We start from the raw sequence: 22,457 nt of genomic DNA, 5'->3' as shown, positions 1-22,457 counted from the left end.
CCCAAAAAAAAAAAAAAAAAAAAACACTGAGAATTCCCAGATGGACTTTATAAATAATTAAGCAAAATTCAGTTTCCATACTACTTTCTAACTGGCTCTAGGTCAAAAGGACAGAGAAATGTTAAGGGATTTGGAATGTGTGACAGAATTATGGAAACAGAAAAGCCAAAAAACGTTTTAATGAGGAACAGAATTCATTAATATGATTTTTAATACATGTGGGAAAACCTCAGTGAGCTGGCAATTTAGAAGAAAAGTTTTGTTTTGTTCTAACACTAATAAAAGAAAAACTTTTCAAAATGATCTGAAGTAAAAGCATAAGACCAAGGTTTAAGAGTTACATGAACACAAGATAAAAATGGGAAAAAAGACAAAGTAGGGGTTGGGGGGGACTAAAAGGACCTAAAGGAAAGAAAAGACTTGGGTTTTCAAAAGACATGATAAACCTGAAAAAAGCCCTGGTATTTATGGAATTCCTTCACAGAGCAGGATGACTCCAAGCAATTCAATGAGCTTTTCTCTTTGAATAGCATCAGAGCATCTGCCATAATTGATGCACAAAAACTCTTATTTGAAAATGACCAATGATGTAATTTGTCCAGGCTGATGATGCAATTTGTAACTTACTTCTTCCTTCCCTAACTGCCTTTACATTGGTTTTCAGAGTTCATTAGCATTTTTATCAGAGAGCCAGAGAGAGTGAACTGAAGAAAGCAAATAAAATGAAATTTCAAATCTGTCCTATGTCACTACTTGTTAGCATCTCTGGGAAAAGGTGTGGAAGAAAAGGCTGAACAAAGATTAATGGGAAAATGTTTTATTAACTGCAGATTTCACATATACTTACTAAATGTACATTTTGTCTCAATATCCCCAGGGAACTTAATACAGGATTTATTCTTTCAGAAATAAATGTCAGGAAGAAACTAACAGGATAGGACACATACACACACATACATACACAGAGTCCTGTTCAAATATGGAAACACCTACCCCACTAAATCTAAAACAAATCAGACACCCACACTGCTCCCAGATGCTCTGAAAAGGCATTTCAATGAAAAAGAAAGGACAGTCTTTTCAACAAAAGGTACTGGAACAACTGAACACCCATACATAAAACAAATGAACCTTAACCCACTTCTCACACATAGACAAAAATAATTCAAAATGGATCACAGATGTTAGTGTAAAACCTAAAAGTATGAGACTTCTATTAAAAAAAAAAAAACAGGAAAAAATCTTTGGACCTTGGGTTAGGCAAAGAGTCCTTAGATAACATATCAAAAGCATGATCCATAAAAGAAAAAAATTATAAACTGGACTTCACCAAAATTTAAAACTTCTGTTCTTTAAAAGACAATGTTAATAGAATAAAAAAATAAAACCAGACTGGGAAAAAATATTTTCCAATCAAATATCTGATAAAGGACTTTTATCCATAATATATAAGTAACTTTCAAAAATAAAACATTTTTTTAAAAATAGGCAGGGTAGACTGTTCACTAAAGAAAATATATGAATGGCAAATAAGCACATGAAAAGGATACACAAAATCATTAGTTGTGAGGGAAATGCAAATTAAAACCACAATAAGATACCATGATACACCTATTAGAATGGGAGTGGGGAAACTGACAATGCCATGTGCTGGTGAGGATATGAGCAATTAGACCTTTCAAACATTGCTGGTGGGAATGCAAAACAATAAAACCACCCTGTAAAACAATTTGGCACTTTCTTACAAAGTTAAACATACATAACCATATGAGACTCAGCAACTACTCTTAGGTATTTATCTAAGAGAAATGAATATTTATTTTCATATAAAAACTATATACAAATGTTTAGAGTAGTTGTAATCATAATCAGCAATAACTGAAAATAGTCCAAATGCCTTTAAACTAGTGCATAGGTAACACAAATCCAATCCAGTGGAATACTACTCAGCAATTAAAAATGCATTATGCTAAGTCAAAAAAGCAGATTCAAAGCCCTCATACTATATGCCTCCATTTTTAGAGCATTCTGGAAAAGGTAAAACTATAGGGACAGAAAACAAATCGATGGTTGCCAAGCAGTGGAAAAAGAGGGAGGAGCTGACCACAACAAGAGGATCTGGGGTGGGGGGAACCTGTACCCGATTGTGTGATGTTTACAAGGACCACACACATTTGTCAAAACTTACGGCTGTACATTAAAAAAGAAGAAGTTTACTGTTTGCAAATGATACCTCAATTTTTTTTAAATGCATTCAATTAAAATAGAACACAAGGGTAAGAAGTATGAAGTGACGGTCTCTCTCCACTCTGTACTTTATAAATACAAAACACCACTGTTAATTTCCACAGTACCTTCCTCAGAGGAAACTTGGCTCTTGCTAAAGTACTGATATTCCTAACAATCACATCATAAATACTCTCAATGATAAGACTGATTTCATCTCATGATTTGGACCAAAGAATCTGGTGGTCATGTCCCAACTGTTTTCAAATGTTTCAAACAGGAGAAGTTGTCTAACACCTAGAATAAGGCCTTTCAGTGTGAAAGGCTCTGGTTTAGGCCTACCTTTGGCACCATCTGTGAAAGCTGCTGGACATCCATTGCATCTATTTCTTCTCCTGAGACTGACTGGGAGGTTTTGGAATATAATCCCAGACGACTAGCTGAAGTGAAATGGGAAAGAAAACATAATTAACCAAATTGGTTTTGCTTGATACGCTAGTCAACATAATGCTCACTTAATATGATTTATCAACTCACTTTCCCTCTAAGTATAAAATGTCTTTATATGAAGGGATCACAAGACAGACTACAGTAAGACAAACAGAACTGAATTAGTAAAAACTGTGGGGTTTTCTGTTTGACTACTTTATTTTTGTTTAAATTTAAGAATAAAGAGTTTTCACAATTTAACCCACCACACCTAAGAACTGAAACAAGGCCAAGCAGGTTCTGCTTGGGAGCTCAATTTTAATGAAGATCAGAGTGCATTTTAAATAAAGTAAACAAAGCCAGGCAAAATGGTGGCTCATCTGTGGTATCATGTAGTTGTTATGTAAATGAAAATAAATGTTGAGAAGTTTCTCTAGGAACAATCTTCCCAACAATATGATGTTTCCAGTGACATATTTTTCTTAGATCACATAAAGTGTGAAATTCCTGTCTCAGTCTCTTTCCATATTAATAAGATAAGAATTAATGAACTTTAGCAAATTTAAAATTTATCAGTATGAATTATAGTTTACAGGTTCTGGGAGATTAACTTCCATGTCCATTTTATTTCCTTATACTTGTTTAGTAATCTTAAGCTGCATTCAAACAACATAGGCATATATGTATTAGACAACAGAAATACAGACACAAGTTATTTTCTTTCAAATTAGGTACAAAGTCTGCTTTTAAAAAATTATACTCAAGTTGAAAGAAAAAACTAAATTTCATATTTTCTTTCACATTCATGATCTAGTGCTTTTATCCGTCAGTATAGTGGACTATGAGGTTAAAAATAATCAACTATTCTTTTGTAAATAAAATAATGTGATTTCACAATGCTTTAGTTATTTTCAACTAATAGTATTATTTTTTTAACTAAAATAAAATTTGGTCCACAATTTTATAGGGTATGAGCAAACAAAAGCATCAATTTTAACTGTATAACTCAGTATTATGTAAACACACTTCATGTCAAATGATTCACAAAACTATGCACTGCAGTAATTTAAGAAAAACTATGGAAAACAAAGGAAGCAGCCTAGTTATACCGATTGCAATTGCAGTCTCCTGTGAGTCCCCAGTAATCATTTTTATTGACACTCCCGAGGCAATGAGTGTTGTAACAGCTTCTTTCACACCAGTTCTAGGAGGATCAATGATTCCCACCAGGCCAAGGAACGTCAGTTGCCCCAATTCAGGACCAGAAGCCAAAGCAAGAACTTCAGAAATAATAATAAAATCCGAAAAAGAAAATGTGAATCACAAAACCAACAGAATTTACTTTACAAAAGCTGGAGACCATAACACTTCTCAGATAAATGACTTAAGACGACAATGTCATTGTGGTAATTACAAAAACTCTAAAAATCAAAATTATTACATGCAAAGATATTCTAGTTTAATGGTTCTCAATATGGGGTTGCTTTAACTTATTAAAAATTAAAAAGAATAAGACTAAAGAACTGTTAAGCAGAGAAGACAAGTGAGGAGCAAATAAGAAATGTTTTCACATAGCAAACATGCAGCTCCTTTCAGCAGAAACTACTGACTCTTAAGAAAAATACAATTAATTATTTGGAAAACTATAGGTTTGTTGAGCTTTTCTTTAAAAAAAATTTTTTTTAATAGATTTGTTTTATTTATTTATTGGCTGCGTTGGGTCTTTCGTGGCTGTGCACGGGCTTTCTCTAGTTGCCGAGGGCTTCTCACTGCGATGGCTTCTCTTGTTGCGGAACACACAGGCTCCATGCGCACGGGCTTCAGTAGTTGTGGCACACGGGCTTAGCTGCTCTACGGCATGTGGGATCTTCCCAGACCAGGGCTCGAACCTGTGTCCCCTGCATTGGCAGGCAGATTCTCTTAACCACTGTCCCACCAGGGAAGCCCCAGTTTGTTGAGCTTTAAAGTCAATTTTAAACAGTCACCTTTGAAGGTGGCTTCTCCTAATGTATCTTCATCTTTCCATCTTATAGGCCTCCAGAACAATTCAATAGCTTGAAGAGAAGGCTATATTAATTATATACAACATGTAATAATTTTGTACACAACAAACCCTGGGAGGTAAAGTTAATTTGTAAAGTGACTGTAAAACCACTAATACCAACAATAGTTTATATTCTTTCACTCTTTCTGTAACATTAATAGGATTTTCTTATTTGTTACTTTGGTTCTCTTAAAACTATATAAATAATACCACCATACCATCATTTATAGTTAGTTTCCTGTCGTCCTCGGGAACTTAAGATACAGCAAAAAGTACCGTTCATTTCCAAATACCATTTAGCTTTTTCTCAGAATTCTGGAACCTCTGGTAGCTACCTTATGAGCCAGAGGGATGTGTCTCCATCTGGAATATTATAAGACTGAACAACTTACCAAAGAAAACACACCAAAAAAAGCACACAAACTAAACATATGTATCTTACAGGGAAACTGAAAAGTCCCAGAGAGATCACGGGAAGTATCCATTCTTATTCAAGCAGAAGGTATGAAGGATGAGATACATTTGGAAAACCATGGTTAGAGGCAAATGACTTCTATTTTTCCAGTGTACGAGTCATACCTAACTATTTACGTAGATGTGAGCCCCAAATGCTTTCACTCTGGAGAGAATGAGCCATTTGACAGTCCCTAGTGTTGAAACAGAGGCAGATGGCAACAGAAGGGGGGCACTGAGTATCAATCTGTGTGTCAGCAAATCTTAAGAAAGGGACACCAGCTCCTGGCACTCTCAGTGAAGGGGTGGTATTAGCCCAGAGGCCAGTATCCTGTATTTATTTGTTTGCTTCTTTAGCACAAATGAAGATCTATTGTTACTGTTTGGGACAAAGATATGTAGACCTTTTCTGTGTGGAGGGCCCCCAACTTCCTCCTTTATATTTAAAACATAAAAACAAAACGTACTCCAATTTTTAAATTAACGACATGTATTTTAAGAAACTTAAGTTTTATAAAGTATAAAATAAGTTCATATCAAGTTAAACTTAAAATCTTTATTCATTTATTCTTTACTCTTCCTTACGGTAACTTCAGCGGGAGGAGGAAAATGGAGCATAAGCAGAAAAGAGGAAAAGATGTGAAGCAAGGGACAAATGCCCAGAATGTTTCCCAAAGCCCTGTGAAACAAAGACGTTCTCCTCCACCAAGTCTTGTCTATTTCACAATGTTACCACACCAAACCACACATACACAAAGCTCCACAATCTTTCAGATGAAGAGAATTACTCAAAAAAAAGTGTGAAACGTCTTTTACAAAAATTGAGGAAAACAGGGAGCACATACCAGACCTTTAAGACTCTCTAAATGCAACCCAACTTTGAAACCCTTTTGCTATGAGCTGCTAAGAATAACAAAACACTGCCCTCAAATGAAGCCACAAGAATACCTTTCTAAACCTATCTTATTATAAGAGCAGAAGTCTTGTAAATTATACTTGTTTCCTGCTCCCTGGAACTGTGGTGCTTGATTTCCATTTTGTAAATAACAATAAAATTAAGGAAGCCAACTCTTCCAATTTCCTTGAGAAAGACTACATAAGTGCATGGGTGTGGGTGTGTGTATGTGTGTGTGTATTCCCCACAAGCCAGAAGGTAAAAACCAGGTACAGCCCCAAGCCCTGCTCTTAAACCCTACATACACACGATGTCCCTAGAAGAAGCGGCCGATGTGTGTGTGCACAGCAGACCCCCTTTCCCTGTCACTGTCCAGTCAGCAGCATTTCACAAAGCAGAGTCTGGGCACCTCTTTCCTCTCTGGTGATCGGCAAGGGAAGGAGTCAGCAGATGAGGAACAAGTAAGTAACCACCTCAGTTTAAAGAATTAGAGGCTTAAGTCTTTTAATATTTAGGAAAGTATTTTAGGTTAACAAACAAGAGCCAGTGATAACGTAAGGAAGGAGTAACACCACCTTACTTCTATCTATCACTGTTCTCACAAGATAAACTTGTCTAAAATAAAATTTCTATCACCTGCTCAGAGACCACTGCAGGTCTGTAAGAACCAGAGATTTCATATTTTGCTACGTTCCCAACTTTTTATGTTTTGGGAACATAGAAACAATTAGTCAACTAAAACCTAACACTTCAGAAATGGCAGGCTTCTACGAACCCTGGAATAGAGCTGTGCAGCTCAGAAGTGAAGCATGAATTCATCTGCAATTAAAAGAAGGCATTACCTCTCCACCTAGGGGACGGTGCTGAAATGGCCTTACCTCTGAGCCCTGCAGAGCCCATCTGGGCCTTCTCTTGTTGGTACAGATCTCTCTGCTGCTGGGTGAGTGTCAAGGTCTGCCCTTTGCTGTGATATGTAGTACAATACTTAATCACCTGTTCATAAGCACCCTTCATAAAACAAATCTCTGGTCTGTCCTAAAAAGAAAAAACACAGCAAATAAATTCAAGTTAATTTCAATTTGTATATATCTGCCATTGGAATCAAAAACAAGCGGCATGCATTCCCATAATCCCCAGGGAAGTTACTCAAGCCTAAGGCTTTGAACAGCACTTGAACTCTGAAGATTAAAAGCTCACACGGGAGTTTTCTGCATCCTCTTTAGAACACAGCATCTACCCCACACCCTCAGCGCCACAGTGAAGGCAAGGCTACACTCAGCTCCACACTAGGCACTCTCAGCTCACAATGTAACAGGAGAGGGAAAAAGATCTAACGTCAGCCCACAAGCAATGGTTTAGGCTTTCTACTACTGCTATTATATGTATACACGTGACCCCATTTAATTCTCACAACCACCTTGTAATTATGGGTATTATCAGACATTTTATTTTTTACCCTAGTAAAGTAATAAACAAAAACTTACAATGAAAACCCACAGTCCCCTGCCCAAAACCTCCTCACCTCCAGTCCTACTCCACAGAGGCAAACCAATTTTATTTTATTTCTTTATAAATTTATTTATTTATTTATTTTTAATTTATTTTTTGGCTGGGTTGGGTCTTCGTTGCTGCGCATGGGCTTTCTCTAGTTGCAGCGAGCGGGGGCTACTCTTCGTTGCGGTGCGCCTGCTTCTCATTGCGGTGGCTTCTCTTGTTGCGGAGCACGGGCTCTAGGCGTGCAGGCTTCAGCAGTTGTGGAACTGTGGTGCTTGATTTCCATTTTGTAAATAACAATAAAATTAAGGAAGCCAACTCTTCCAATTTCCTTGAGAAAGACTACATAAGTGCATGGGTGTGGGTGTGTGTATGTGTGTGTGTATTCCCCACAAGCCAGAAGGTAAAAACCAGGTACAGCCCCAAGCCCTGCTCTTAAACCCTACATACACACGATGTCCCTAGAAGAAGCGGCCGATGTGTGTGTGCACAGCAGACCCCCTTTCCCTGTCACTGTCCAGTCAGCAGCATTTCACAAAGCAGAGTCTGGGCACCTCTTTCCTCTCTGGTGATCGGCAAGGGAAGGAGTCAGCAGATGAGGAACAAGTAAGTAACCACCTCAGTTTAAAGAATTAGAGGCTTAAGTCTTTTAATATTTAGGAAAGTATTTTAGGTTAACAAACAAGAGCCAGTGATAACGTAAGGAAGGAGTAACACCACCTTACTTCTATCTATCACTGTTCTCACAAGATAAACTTGTCTAAAATAAAATTTCTATCACCTGCTCAGAGACCACTGCAGGTCTGTAAGAACCAGAGATTTCATATTTTGCTACGTTCCCAACTTTTTATGTTTTGGGAACATAGAAACAATTAGTCAACTAAAACCTAACACTTCAGAAATGGCAGGCTTCTACGAACCCTGGAATAGAGCTGTGCAGCTCAGAAGTGAAGCATGAATTCATCTGCAATTAAAAGAAGGCATTACCTCTCCACCTAGGGGACGGTGCTGAAATGGCCTTACCTCTGAGCCCTGCAGAGCCCATCTGGGCCTTCTCTTGTTGGTACAGATCTCTCTGCTGCTGGGTGAGTGTCAAGGTCTGCCCTTTGCTGTGATATGTAGTACAATACTTAATCACCTGTTCATAAGCACCCTTCATAAAACAAATCTCTGGTCTGTCCTAAAAAGAAAAAACACAGCAAATAAATTCAAGTTAATTTCAATTTGTATATATCTGCCATTGGAATCAAAAACAAGCGGCATGCATTCCCATAATCCCCAGGGAAGTTACTCAAGCCTAAGGCTTTGAACAGCACTTGAACTCTGAAGATTAAAAGCTCACACGGGAGTTTTCTGCATCCTCTTTAGAACACAGCATCTACCCCACACCCTCAGCGCCACAGTGAAGGCAAGGCTACACTCAGCTCCACACTAGGCACTCTCAGCTCACAATGTAACAGGAGAGGGAAAAAGATCTAACGTCAGCCCACAAGCAATGGTTTAGGCTTTCTACTACTGCTATTATATGTATACACGTGACCCCATTTAATTCTCACAACCACCTTGTAATTATGGGTATTATCAGACATTTTATTTTTTACCCTAGTAAAGTAATAAACAAAAACTTACAATGAAAACCCACAGTCCCCTGCCCAAAACCTCCTCACCTCCAGTCCTACTCCACAGAGGCAAACCAATTTTATTTTATTTCTTTATAAATTTATTTATTTATTTATTTTTAATTTATTTTTTGGCTGGGTTGGGTCTTCGTTGCTGCGCATGGGCTTTCTCTAGTTGCAGCGAGCGGGGGCTACTCTTCGTTGCGGTGCGCCTGCTTCTCATTGCGGTGGCTTCTCTTGTTGCGGAGCACGGGCTCTAGGCGTGCAGGCTTCAGCAGTTGTGGCACGCAGGCTCAGTAGTTGTGGCACACGGGCTTAGCTGCTCCACGACACGTGGGATCTTCCCGGACCGGGGCTTGAACCCATGTCCCCTGCATTGGCAGGCGGATTCTTAACCACTGCATCACCAGGGAAGCCCTTAATTATGTTTTTATTGCTACTTGTTCACTAAACAATTTTATACTCTGTCTACTGTGACAGGTGATCGTCTGGCCACCCCCACTATCTATTCCTTCTCCTCACTGTTATAATACATGCAGAGCAAAACTCACCAGTATTCTGCTCACTTTCTAATTCCTCACTGCTGAGCCAAGTGGCCACCAGAGCAGTTCACAAACGTCCCAGCTCTCCTTGGAGGCACACGGTAGAAATGTATTTTCCTGCACCTCTTACCACTCTGAAGTCAGATGTGATTTGCTTTGGCCAATAAACATGAGCAGTACTTGTGTCACTTCCAAATGGTAATTTAGGAACCAGTGCATAACGTGGTCCTCCTCTGCCTTGGTACGACAGTGTGAGCTCACATTGAGAGGAGCGCCCATCTCTGTGGTCCCCAAGTGAGCAGTAACCAGATGTTATGGGGAAACGTAGCAGAAAGGTACGATGTTGTTTCCATGACCTACAGAAGCCCAATATATTTCTTCCTGTTCAAGTTTTATCTTTCATAAAGTTAATAACTGTCTCTATTTATTTGCTTAGTTTTCTTTACACCTATTACTCATTATTCCCAAGCTCCTCCATGTCATATAAAGCCCTTCTCAATGTATTTTTCACATGATCCAATAAGTAGGTGAGCCATTACTCCCATATTATGACTGAGAACTCCCTCCTCGGGCTGTGCTCTCCCTTCCTTTTCCAGTGTGAGCTGGCTCATTTCCAGGCTTGGTGCATGATTGGCATCCAGGAGCTTCCGTTCACCCCTCTGCTGGTTAGAACTCACGAGGTTCTAAGTCTCCCTGTTCCTTGATTTATACTTTTACCTTGGAATAACACATCCATCAGTATCTAAGAAAAACTGTGTGGGCTATACACTTTGAGGCTTGTTGGGAAACATTTTTATTTTACCCCCACATATGTAAGCTCAGCTGGGAAGAGATCGCCTCTCAGTTAAAGGCTTTCCTCCATCATCTTCCAGCCTCCAGTGTGCAGTGCTGCATTTGGAAAGTCCTAAACTTTGGTGTAGGACCTCCTCCCCCTTGCCTTTCCTCCCACCCCACAATCTCTGGAAGCTTTTAGAACGCTAAGTGCCCTCAGATTACTTGATCGTGGACCTTGGTGTGTTTACTCTCTCACCCCCACCGCTCTGTAACATACACATTGTGCTGAGCAGCTGGTGGGCAATTTTATTCTAGAAGCTGAAGTTCTTCCTCTAGAAATTTTCCTGATGTTATTTGCCAGAATCTTCCCATTTTCTGTCACCACTATTAGGTGGATATTGGATCTCCTACATCAATTCTCTGATTTTTACACCTTACCTTTTATATTGTCCACCTCTTTGACTTTTCTACTTTCTGATAGATTCCTTGACTTTATTTGAAAAACATTCTATTTAAAGTATCTTGTCATTTTTTATGGTCTTTGGAAATTTTCTTCAGCATCCAGCACTATCTTTGTTTCTGAGACCCTTTTCTCTGTTGGCTTGGTCTGTGTCTTTCATACTGAAGGCTTTCCCCAAGTATCTCGCAATCCCTGTCTGTCCATTTACATTCAAGACCAAAGCAAATAAAGGTCTAGAAACTCCATGGGCACTGCAGGGTTTATCAACTGGTAGCCCTCACAGTAGAGTGACAAGACGAAGACCAGGAGCAGGTAAACTCTACCAATGAACAAAGAGCTTATTTAGGACTACTCCATACTGTAGGGATCTCCCCAGGATCAGTCAGCTTCTCTAAAACTCTTCAATCTTCTGACTTGGAGAATGAGGATATGGGGATACCTACCTGCAAGCATTCGGAGAAAGTGGAGTTAGGACCTAGGACAACGGCTTGCCCTTAATCACCCTGTGTTTAGTCTTAAACCTTAATTCTGCCTTCCACTCTTGTCCCCAAGATGACATTTCTGGTCTGGCCTCAAGAAACAGAAAAGTAAGTGGGGGAGTTCTGTTGGTTCCTTATTAGAATTTTAACCTGCTCTCCTCTTTTTAGCCACATGCCTTAGGCCCCACCTTCAAAGATACCTGTCCCCCTAAGTCTTTCCCATACGTCCTCTTTTTTAGTTCATCTTTTATTCGTTGGTTGTCATTTTGGTAGGTTCCAGGGAGAGAGCAGAGATAAATGCAGATTGTCGTGTTCAAATGAAAGTCCTCTAAAGACAAACTATTTGAGCCTGGGGCTGTTTTTCGTTTGTTTGTTTGTTTCTGGCTGCATGGGTCTTCATTGCTGCCCAAGGGCTTTCTCTAGTTGCGGTGAGCAGGGGCTACTCTTCTTTGAGGGCTCAAACCCCTGTCCCCTGCATTAGCAGGCGGATTCTTAACCACTGTGACACCAGGGAAGTCCCGTGGGGCTGTTTTTAAACTGGTACATTTTTCATATCTGTGCCAGGCTGACCTCTTCTAGATCCTGAGTCAGGTCAGCGGGTTTGGGTTTTGTTAGTTAAATCTGTTGATTTTGTTTTCCAAGAGAAACTCTTCAAGTCAGCAAATGGAAAGAATAATCACGCCCTTTCTATACTTATATGTCGCCACTCCCTACCCCTACCCCCAACTGAAAAGAGTCAATGTACAACTTTGGTGAGGTTAGATTCAAAATTGCTGAAGTCAAATCTTCGAACTTTACATGAGCCACATTATCTTGAAGTAGTGTGTGATCATATATAAAATGTAAAGAAATACACCTTGCAAATAAACTCATATACATATTCTTGCTATGTAACTATATAGACAAGGGACATCAGCTAAAAATTACCTAACTCTGATGCAATTTTTGAAAGCTTTACATTACAAGGTTTAAAGTAACAGGCATTTTATTTTTATAGTTTTGTTTCCAACTGTATCCCTTCCCTGAAGTTTATAACAGTTCCTTTAAAGACTAAACAGAAATCTTTTTTCCCCTCATCATCAGAGTTCCTGGCACAAGTTCAATGTTGAGCAATTTAATACCAATGTTTCCTACTTATTATGGGCAAGGGAGAATCCTCTCACTACTTCCCATCTACAGAGATGTAACTGGTTTCTAATGTTTGTTCACAGGTAAAAACACATAACCGTTTATTAATTCCTAATAAAGAAAATGTAAAAACAGCTATATATTTTTAAGGCCAAAGTAAGTGTAAGCATCAAGCTGGTAATAGCAACTATGAGTGATATGATTATACGCTGTAGATAACTATTGTACATAACTCTTACTGCACTGTGTAAAAATTTCTAAAGCACCCAGAGATAAGTAGCTTGAAATATCAGTGCATTTCGTTTTGTCAGTTTGTAAGCTGGATCAACTAACATGAATTATACATTATTTGGTAACCATGTTTCCACAAAATAATGTAGTTTTTGTTCAGCCTGAAGACAAGACATTCTTCAGTGGAAAAACACAGACAGCAGAAATCTGTCATCAAGAACAAAAAAGATGTCGAAAGACTGATGTCACAATCTCCAGGAGACTGAGACCAGGCTCCAGCTCATTTGAGCTGTTTGCTCACGCAGCAAAACTGACATGTCTATGCATAAATTCAAAGAGAACATGAAAACAACCAGGGATGAGTGTACTATGAATCACACACACTTCAGAGATGGTCTGTGTTATGCTCAATGACTGCTTAAATCTAAAGGTGGATAATAAATGAAAAACAGTAATCTAGTTAAACAACACAGAGTAAGTTTTCTATGATGGAAGGATACCTGCTGTGTTCGATGCACACACTTAACAGCCATCCACTTCTGCTCAGAGCTAAAAGGGTATTCAGCTTTTCTGATATAATCCTGTTGAAGTCCATCAAGACCCATCTATATGGCACAAAAGGAAAGTTAATTCTCACCAACACGTGACTATTTTTTCCTTTAAGAAAGAAACAAGGGTCACAATTTGTAGGGAGGCTGGCTAGAGATACCTGGATTATTTTTCAAACAGCTGTGTTCCATCTATACCTACCATATTTCTCTGAACAGCAGCACACATGTTCAACATGAAAGCCTAGGTGTTTGATAAAGTCTAGGGCATGCTATTGAACTAAATACAGAGCAAAACTTCAACACTGACTATATTAAAATCTCAACTGGCTCAAACTCTGGAAGGAAGCAGGATAACAAATAAAGGTGCCCAGCCAATACATACTTTATAATCAACAGAAGCTTCAGATTCAACTCCTCGCTTCTCTGGGGTTCGAATTTACCCTGCCTGCTGCTGCCATGCTACTCCCTTTTGCCCCACCCCTTGACATGCCAACTACTACCAATGCCATGTAGCTCTTCTCTTTCCTTACCCTTTGCACTTCCCACCAAATATTCAAAAATATTCTTTAAACTATTCAAAAACCTGGCTTATTGCTTTTTACTGTCTACTGAAACATGTTCAGACTCTCCTTCCTAGCTTTCAAAAATCCTCCAGTAACCCACTACACAGCCTACTTAACCACCCTCGGAGCCACTCAAACTGTTCCATTTCATCCGGGTCAACCAATTCATAAGCCACAATCCAGTCCATGTTTTTTTATTTCTCTGTGCTTTTATTCTTGCTCTTTCCCTAGCTTACCCCCCACCCCCATCTAAATCCTTCCTCCCCTTCAAAGTCCAGGTCCCAAGTCCAAATGTGCACTCTTCTTACATACAGCTCGACTCCCTACCTAAATTGTGAGGTCCCCACCCATAAAGAGGCGGTTTCACACACTTTGTTTCTCAAAGAGAGAAAGTTAAATATAACACAATAAATACTTGTTAAGTTATTTAACTTCTGAATATCTTTTAAAAAGCTATACTATGCTGTTTTAGTTACAAGCAGAACAAATGATAAAGGAATGAGACTTTCTGTTAAGGAAACAGAAATAATGTATATATTATAGATATACCAATTTTACTTTATCAAGTTAAATGTTACAACAACCTACATTTCTATATTGAATCTCAATTCAAGCAACCTCATTTAGAGGCATCCTGTTTTATATAAGTCTCAAAGTTTCCTAAGACTGCTCTTAAAAGTAGTTTTATTTTTGTTATGGGAATGCCAGGTTGGACTTTTAGGTTTCTCATTTAATCAACTGTAGGACTTAGAAGAGGAGATCAATTGGGACAGATAAAAGGGTCACTGAGGGCAGCACCCCTTCTCCCCAACACAAACTCTAACTCTACACTCACTGCAAGAAATTGATAATGAGGAAGGGGAAGGAAAGGAAATGGAAGACTGGAAAAAGTAAAGCTGACTTCTCATGCTGGCCTTAATACCTTCATGTGGAAATACTAAAGAATGCTGCCTCTTACGCATTTGAAAATTGGCATTTATCAGCAATTACACACATTTATACAGCTTTTCACACTACACTCTGAATATTATGGAAGACAAGAATATTACTTCATAAGAACAAAACTGTCACTGGTCATTAGTTTGTATGCTGCATGGAGGAGATATAAAGTTATAGTGAAAAACCTCTATGCTCTGTATTTCCAGGAAGAATAAAATTGGTTCCCAAAAGGCAATAAAAACTATGAAATAATGTGAATCTTCTTCACTCTAATGTGAATCTTCTTCACTCTACACCTAAAAGCCAGTAATACTGAAATTTATGGCTTCACATTCTCTTGTGAGGGTGATATTTTCACATGTCAAAGAAGAGAGACCAGGCACATACCTTCATTGCAAGAGCAATTAAGGCTCCTTCTGTTGGTTTCCCCATTAGAGTGTTGTTTCTAATTACAGCATCATTGCACACACAGCCCGCCTAAGAGAAATACACATAAACTATGAACCCATCACTGCCTCCTAAGTCATTATGAAGAGAGCCACTTTCTTAGAGAATGCAATATTTACCTCGACAATTCTGCTAACAGATGGGTTATAGAATCCATGAACAACATCACCATCAACAATCACTTCCCCAAATGGATTGTAGCCAACTCCAGTAACCTAAGGAACGTAGAGTCAATAATACCAGCAGACAGTGACAATACTTAACGAAAACCAAAAGCTATGAGTTGCGTTCATTTCATTTTATACATCATGACACTGTTAGTGCGTACACCTAGAAAAGCATTTAAATTTGTCTGAAACAACATTAATAAAAGAATATAGATAGTAATTTTCACCACAATGGTAAACCTACAGTTAATTATACTAATAATTAACTACTAATTATGCTAATTAATCATTATAATGCATAGTATATTGTAAACAGAAACACGTAATTGTTAATATAATTAATATAACCTTATATTTCCTCTACTTACAATATACTATAGAAAGGATAAATAAACCATGAAAATCTCTATATAAGAGTGAGCTTAAATTTATATAACATTACATTTACGTAACACTACAATTTGCAAAGAATTCAAATCTATTACCACATCTAACATTCATGACAAACCTGTGACCTAGACAAAAGTAGAATTCTTTTTGCAAATATGCAGGCTCATAGACAAGTGATTTACCCTAGCACTTACAAACTACTTTAACATAGTATATATTACATGCAAATTTTTAAAATCAGAGACAAGTCAGATACTTATCCTATACAGCTAGAACAAACCAAGCCAAAGAAAAGTTAAATATCACAATAAAAATAGGACAGTTTAGAGGAATTAACAAACAGTTAATGTTTGACATATAAAATTATGGGCTTAAAACAAAAGAGAAACCTATATCTTACCTTTCATACCTGGACCATATAATATAAGCACATGTAACCCCAATGACCCTTCTGAGTCATCCAGAAAAGGCACATTCAACATAGCACTGGGTATCCTTAACCAAATCTAACACCATAAATATCAATAGTCTCATTTTAAGACCTAGTAAAATGGAATTAAATAGACTTAAGTACAACTTCTGTCAATTTGTGAAATGCTTCCTTTGCTCAGACAATTGGCTATAAATACATTTTAAAATACTGTTCCCATCATCAACAGTGTTAATGAAAATTCCAGCCAGAAATCCCACAAAGTCCAATACCAATCCAGAGATTGGAACGTGTGCACATACACTGACATGCACTTCAGGGGCTGCCAATGTATAATTTTTAAAGTAGATTAATTCATCCATTCATTTATTCTTTCGGAAAGTATTTACTAGTATGAGGCAGACCCTGTGCTGGGCAACAGAGATCCTGCTCTATTATATTGGGTTGGCCGAAAGGTTCATTCAGTTTTTTCCCTAAGATGGCTCTAGTAGCACTTAGTTGTCTTTAACTTCATTCAATACAATTTTGTTAGATTGTACGTGACAGCTGTTATACCAGTGTGCATTTAAAATAAGGCTTATTAAAATTGGTGAATTTTTGTGTAGCCATTTTAATACTGAAGATTGAAGGAAAAAAGCAACATTTTCAGTATATCATGCTTTATTATTTCAAGAAAGGTAAAAGCGCAACCGAAATGCAAAAAAAAATTTGTGCAGTGTATGGAGAAGGTGCTGTGACTGATTGAACATGTCAAAAGTGGTGTGCAAAATTTCGTGCTGGAGATTTTTCGCTGGACGATGCTCCACGGTCGGGTAGACCAGTTGAAGTTGACAGTGATCAAATCGAGACATTAATTGAGAACAATCAACATTATACCACGCGGGAGATAGCCGACATACTCAAAACATCCAAGTCAAGCGTTGAAAATCATTTGCACCAGCTTGGTTAGGTTGATTGCTTTGATGTTTGCGTTCCACACAGGTTAAGCGAAAAAAATCTTCTTGACCGTATTTTCACAGGTGATTCTCTACTTATAATGAAAATGTTTCGTTTTTAAAACAAATTGTGACAGGCAACGAAAAGTGGATACTGTACAACAGGGTGGAATGGAAGAGATTGTAGGGCAAGTGAAATGAGCCACCACCAACCACACCAAAGCCCGCTTCATCCAAAGAAAGTGATGTTGTATATATGGTGGGATTGGAAGGGAGTCCTCTACCATGAGCTCCTTCCGGAAAACCAAACGATTAATTCCAACAAGTACTGCTCCCAATTAGACCAACTGAAAGCAGCACTTGACGAAAAGTGTCCAGAATTAGTCAACAGAAAACGCATAATCTTCCAGCAGGATAATGCAAGACCTCATGTTTCTTTGATGACCAGGCAAAAACTGTCACAGCTTGGCTGGGAAGTTCTGATTCATCCGCCATATTCACCAGACATTGCACCTTCCGATTTCCATTTATTAAGGTCTTTACAAAATTATATTAATGGAAAAAAATCTCAATTCCCTGGAAGACTGTAAAAGGCACCTGGGACAGTTCTTTGCTCAAAAAGATAAAAAGTTTTGGGAAGATGGAATTATGAAGTTGCCTGAAAAATGGCAGAAGGTAGTGGAGCAAAAGGGTGAATACGTTGTTCAATAAAGTTCTTGGTGAAAATGAAAAATGTGTCTTTTATTTTTACTTAATAACCAAAGGCACTTTTTGGCCAACCCAATACTTACATGGGAAGAGAGACAGAGGATTTCACCTGAACTAAGAGGTATGGAACTATGAAAAGGTGTAACACAGGGTGAGTTCTGGGTGGTCAGCAAAGCTTTTCTGAAGAAATGGGTTGGAAATGAGGTGCAAAGGTTGAAGAGGCATTAGACTGTCCTAAGTAGTGACAACAGCAACAAAGGTCCTTCAGTAGGAGGAATTTTGTCACACTGAAAGAACCATAAAGTCAATGTATTTGGTGTATGGCGAGCAAAGGAGAGATACAGGCTGAGGAAGGAAACAAGCGACAGAACACGTAGGGCTGTGAGCAGCCCCATTTCAGGACCCTGGTCACAATGCAAAGCCACTGAAACATCTTCATTTAGGCATCCAGAGTCTGGTAATAGATGGATGTAGGGGAGACAGAAGGAGAGGTGTCGAGGGGGATCAATGTTTCTGGACTGCACAACTGGAGCAGGATCAAGACTTGGGAGAATCACACGGGACAGAAAAGTTCAGCTGCTAACTTGCAGCCCTTCTAAAGACACTAGAATGGTTAGGAACGCTAAACACCAAAACTTCTGAAAGGGAATTCTGCTGTTAAAAAAAAAAAAAAGTCTACAGAGTACCTCAGCACGCAGGCCATCCGAAGTAAATACGTGGGTAACAGTCATTTCATTCTTCGTCAGGGTCCCAGTTTTATCTGAACAAATCACATTACAGCAGCCTAAAGAATAAATCACTACAAGTCACCAAGAGTCAGGGAAAAATACAAGTTCACATTAAAAATAAATCAAAGACTCTGAAAGCCTGCCCTGCTTCTATGAAATTTTGTACAAATCAAGCTCATGGATAATTTTAGGTTGTTTTCTCTCCTGTTCTTACTTCATCATGAGGTATGAACAGTTTTAATTAGATACTGATAAATGCTGACTTTTTATTTCCAGTTGAATTTCTACAAAGCTACTTGATAATAGCTTTATGTAGTGACTTTTCATGTAGTGAAAAGTAGTGACATTTTCTAGGAAGTTTCAAGGTTACCTTAATATAAACCCATATAATATAAACCCATATAATTTTTTCAGCCATTATTTTAAGGAGTTTTTGCCTTCTCAATATTAAAATGCAAACTAGAAGTTAAATTCAACATTTCTGAATTCCTAAATAAAAAGAAGTTTCATAACATACATAAAGTTACCACAATTTTCATATCACACATAAAATTGTTACAGTAATATAATTACTGTATGCTTACTGTTCTTAAAAAATTCAACTCAAGAATGACATTTTAGGATCTATAATTATCAATTATCTTCCTTGAGATGTCAAAAGAAAACATTTCTCTGTCACTCTATGGTTTCATTTGTTACTTTTTTTTTTTTTTTTACATGATTTAAGCATTAGAACAGTCCATGATGCAGAAAGATTTAAAGCTCCCCGACCCAAGTAATATGAATTTTTAATGACCTTTTTTGGTTGTTAAAACCATACTCAACATTGCGACAAGCCAAACACCACCATGTAAACCTCTAAGACAGGGGTCCCCAACCCCCGGGCCACAGACCAGTACCGGTCCAGGGCCTGTTAAGAACGGGGCTGCACAGCAGGAGGTGAGCAGCGGGTGAACGAGCGAAGCTTCACCTGCTGCTCTTCATCGCTTCCCATCGCTCGCGTTACCGCCTGAACCACCACCAACCTCCCCCCATCTGTGGAAAAACTGTCTTCCGTGAAACTGGTCCCTGGTGCCAAAAAGGCTGGGGACTGCTCTAAGACAAAAACTGTAAAACCCAAAGACCCCTGTTGATGTAAACTATCATGTCAATCAATAAGCATGCTCTAACCAGAGACTTACCCAGAGTTTCAACAATAGGTAGTTTTTTCACAATGGCCCTTTTCTTCACCATTCTCATAACACCAAGGGCTAGAGTCACTGTGACCACAATGGGAAGACCTTCAGGAATTGCTGCTACAGCCAAACTGTAACCAGTAAAGATATAGCACTGAAGTATAAATTCAGTAGTACCCATAGCAATAATTTCAATTGGCTGTTACTTAAAGCAGAGGTTAAAAATGTAAAATTGTTGTTGTCAAACCCAAAAAAGGTCTCAAAATGAGGGAAAACTGATTAACATTTATTGGACACCTACTAGCTACCAGGTTAAGCACAGTGGTTAAAGAATATAGGTTCTGACATCAGACTGCCTAGATTTGTACCCCCAGCTTCAATTTCACCTGTGTGACCTCAAGCTATTATGCCTCCACCTCTGTAGTTTAGTTTCTCATCTATAAATATAGATAATAACAGGTGTTCAGACAAAAACTTGTACATGAATGTTCATAGCAGCATTATTCACAATAGCCAAAAGATGGAAAGAGCCCAAATATTCATCAACTGATGAATGGGAAACTGTGGTGTGCCCATACAAGGGAGTACTATTCAGCCATAAAAAAGAATGAAGTACTGATTCATGCTACGAATGGAAAAACCTTGAAAACATCATGCTAACTGAAAGCAGCAGGACACATGTTGCATGATTTCACTTACATGAGATATCAAGAATAAGCAGATCCAAAGGGACAAAAAGCAGTTTAGTGGTCGTCAGCTGGTAGGGAGAGGGAAGAATGGGGAATGACTGAAAATGGGCCCAGGGTTTTCTTTTGGGGGTGATGAGAAAGTTCTGACACTAGATGGTGGTGATGGTGGTAACATTATGAATGTATTTAACTTCACTGAACTGTATACTTTAAAATGGAAAATTTTATGGTATGTGCATTTTATCACAACAAAAAAATTACTTCACTATTTCCCTTCGTAATACTAAAAAAGAAAAACCACCTCAAATTAAATCTCTACTTTTGTCCCATTCCATATCTCCTGATTCTGCTACAGATAAGGACAGGTGCATGCCTATCCTTCATTCTAACAATGCTCCCTGAACTCCCTCTACTGCCCAGTTTCTACAATATAATCTAGATCCAATGGACCTTTACATTTAAATCATTTTATAAATAATTTACAGAGGAATAAAATGGATTGTGAAAAACTTCAACAGAAATTTTCATTTGAATTTTAACCCCAAACTATATTCCTGGATTTGAAAGTATATATATCTGAATGGACAACGCCCTTTGAATGCAACTGCTCAACTGTCATGAATAAACCTGGAACATATTCACCTTTTAAAACAGTGATTTCAAATTCAAAAACCATTTCTAACAAGTTTTAGCTTTATCAATTCTGGTTCTTCTTTTTGCATTTGTCTCTTCAAAATGCAACACTTCTGGAAATGTTAATGGTCCATAACTTTTAGGACAGTCATCTTCTCAGTAATACAATACTGCATGACAAATTCCTTGCTGTAGAATGACTAACTATAAGAGAATGCCTGTCCTTCCCCTTTCATTCTTAAAAATAAACAGTTCAGGGAATTCCCTGGCAGTCCACTGGTTAGGACTCAGCGCTTTCACTGCCAAAGGCCAGGGCTCAATCCCTGGTCAGGGAACTAAGATCCCACAAGCCATACAGCGCAGGCAAAAAAATAAAAATAAAAACCCAGTTCACTCATTAAAATTCAGGAGTTTGAGAAAATCTAGAGTACCATCATCCAAGCATTCAGTGTTGAGATTACACTTATATGATTCAATTTCACCTTCATCATTAGAGCCTACAGTGGTTGTCTCTTTGCAGTCATCTTCTGGTTTGTCTAATAATTATGAAAATTCTTCTGTCAATTCTTCTTTGCCATTATGGTAAAAAAAATTAAAAATTCTGAATTTCTCAATTTTGTTTAATGAATGCAAAAAAAAAACCAAAACAAAAAACTATCAAGATTTTGTCTCCAGACTTATTCTTATACCTTTTAAAATGATAATGTAATGCTTTGGGCAACATAATAAGAAAATTAAAGGATAACAGAATAATAATGATTTATTTATTATTAGAGTAGCCTTATAAGCTACTTATCCTTCTGCTTTCTCATTGTTTTACTCATTTTTAGCACAGGTGGAAATAATTGTTAAAATACTTGCTAGGGGAATAAAACAGCCAAGATGTTTCAACACGCAGGAAAAATAAGTTCACTAAAGATCCCACATGTATTTTAGCACATATAAATGTACAGTAGACCCATATGGTTATTGCAAAATAGAATGAGTTTTATTTTATTTAAAAATTCCTAAATGTTTGGTCCTTTGGAAGATCCTGAGGTAGGAATAAAAGTCATGAGGTATTAATCTTCACAAATAGTCAGAACTGCTCCAAAAAAAAATACTCAAAAACATGAGTCCAATAGATAATAATATGCCAATGGTTAATAAAATTCATGCCCCATTTTAAATTCATTTCATATTTAACCCAAGGCTCCTTTACACATATTTAAGCCAAGAGTTTCAAGTTGTATTTTTGCTCCTCCAAGGAAAAACTATAGTCCTTCACTATATCACAAATATCTTTTAACTTCTTATTCATCCTACTTATTCCTTGCACTCCACTTGAC

General features: G+C 37.9%; 1 protein-coding gene across 2 annotated transcripts in view; it reads right to left on the bottom strand.

Moving 5' to 3' along the window:
* The window catches only part of ATP2C1 (ATPase secretory pathway Ca2+ transporting 1), a 119,747-nt gene that overhangs the window by 16,475 nt on the left and 80,815 nt on the right, over nt 1–22,457 (bottom strand). For both annotated transcript variants that reach the window (XM_024747854.1, XM_024747862.1), the window contains exons 12-19: nt 19,814–19,938; nt 18,591–18,688; nt 15,394–15,489; nt 15,215–15,304; nt 13,275–13,379; nt 8,565–8,721; nt 3,765–3,935; nt 2,569–2,666 (exon numbers count right to left, since the gene is read on the bottom strand). In XM_024747854.1, the coding sequence (XP_024603622.1) occupies nt 2,569–2,666; nt 3,765–3,935; nt 8,565–8,721; nt 13,275–13,379; nt 15,215–15,304; nt 15,394–15,489; nt 18,591–18,688; nt 19,814–19,938 (940 nt within the window). The remainder of the gene's footprint in view (nt 1–2,568; nt 2,667–3,764; nt 3,936–8,564; nt 8,722–13,274; nt 13,380–15,214; nt 15,305–15,393; nt 15,490–18,590; nt 18,689–19,813; nt 19,939–22,457) is intronic.

Source organism: Neophocaena asiaeorientalis, unplaced genomic scaffold (assembly GCF_003031525.2).
Source record: "Neophocaena asiaeorientalis asiaeorientalis breed wild unplaced genomic scaffold, Neophocaena_asiaeorientalis_V1.1 scaffold33, whole genome shotgun sequence".
In the NCBI taxonomy this organism is placed as follows: domain Eukaryota; kingdom Metazoa; phylum Chordata; class Mammalia; order Artiodactyla; family Phocoenidae; genus Neophocaena; species Neophocaena asiaeorientalis.
The sequence above is the reverse complement of the archived record's forward strand: the minus strand, read 5'-3'. Positions and strand labels throughout refer to the sequence as shown.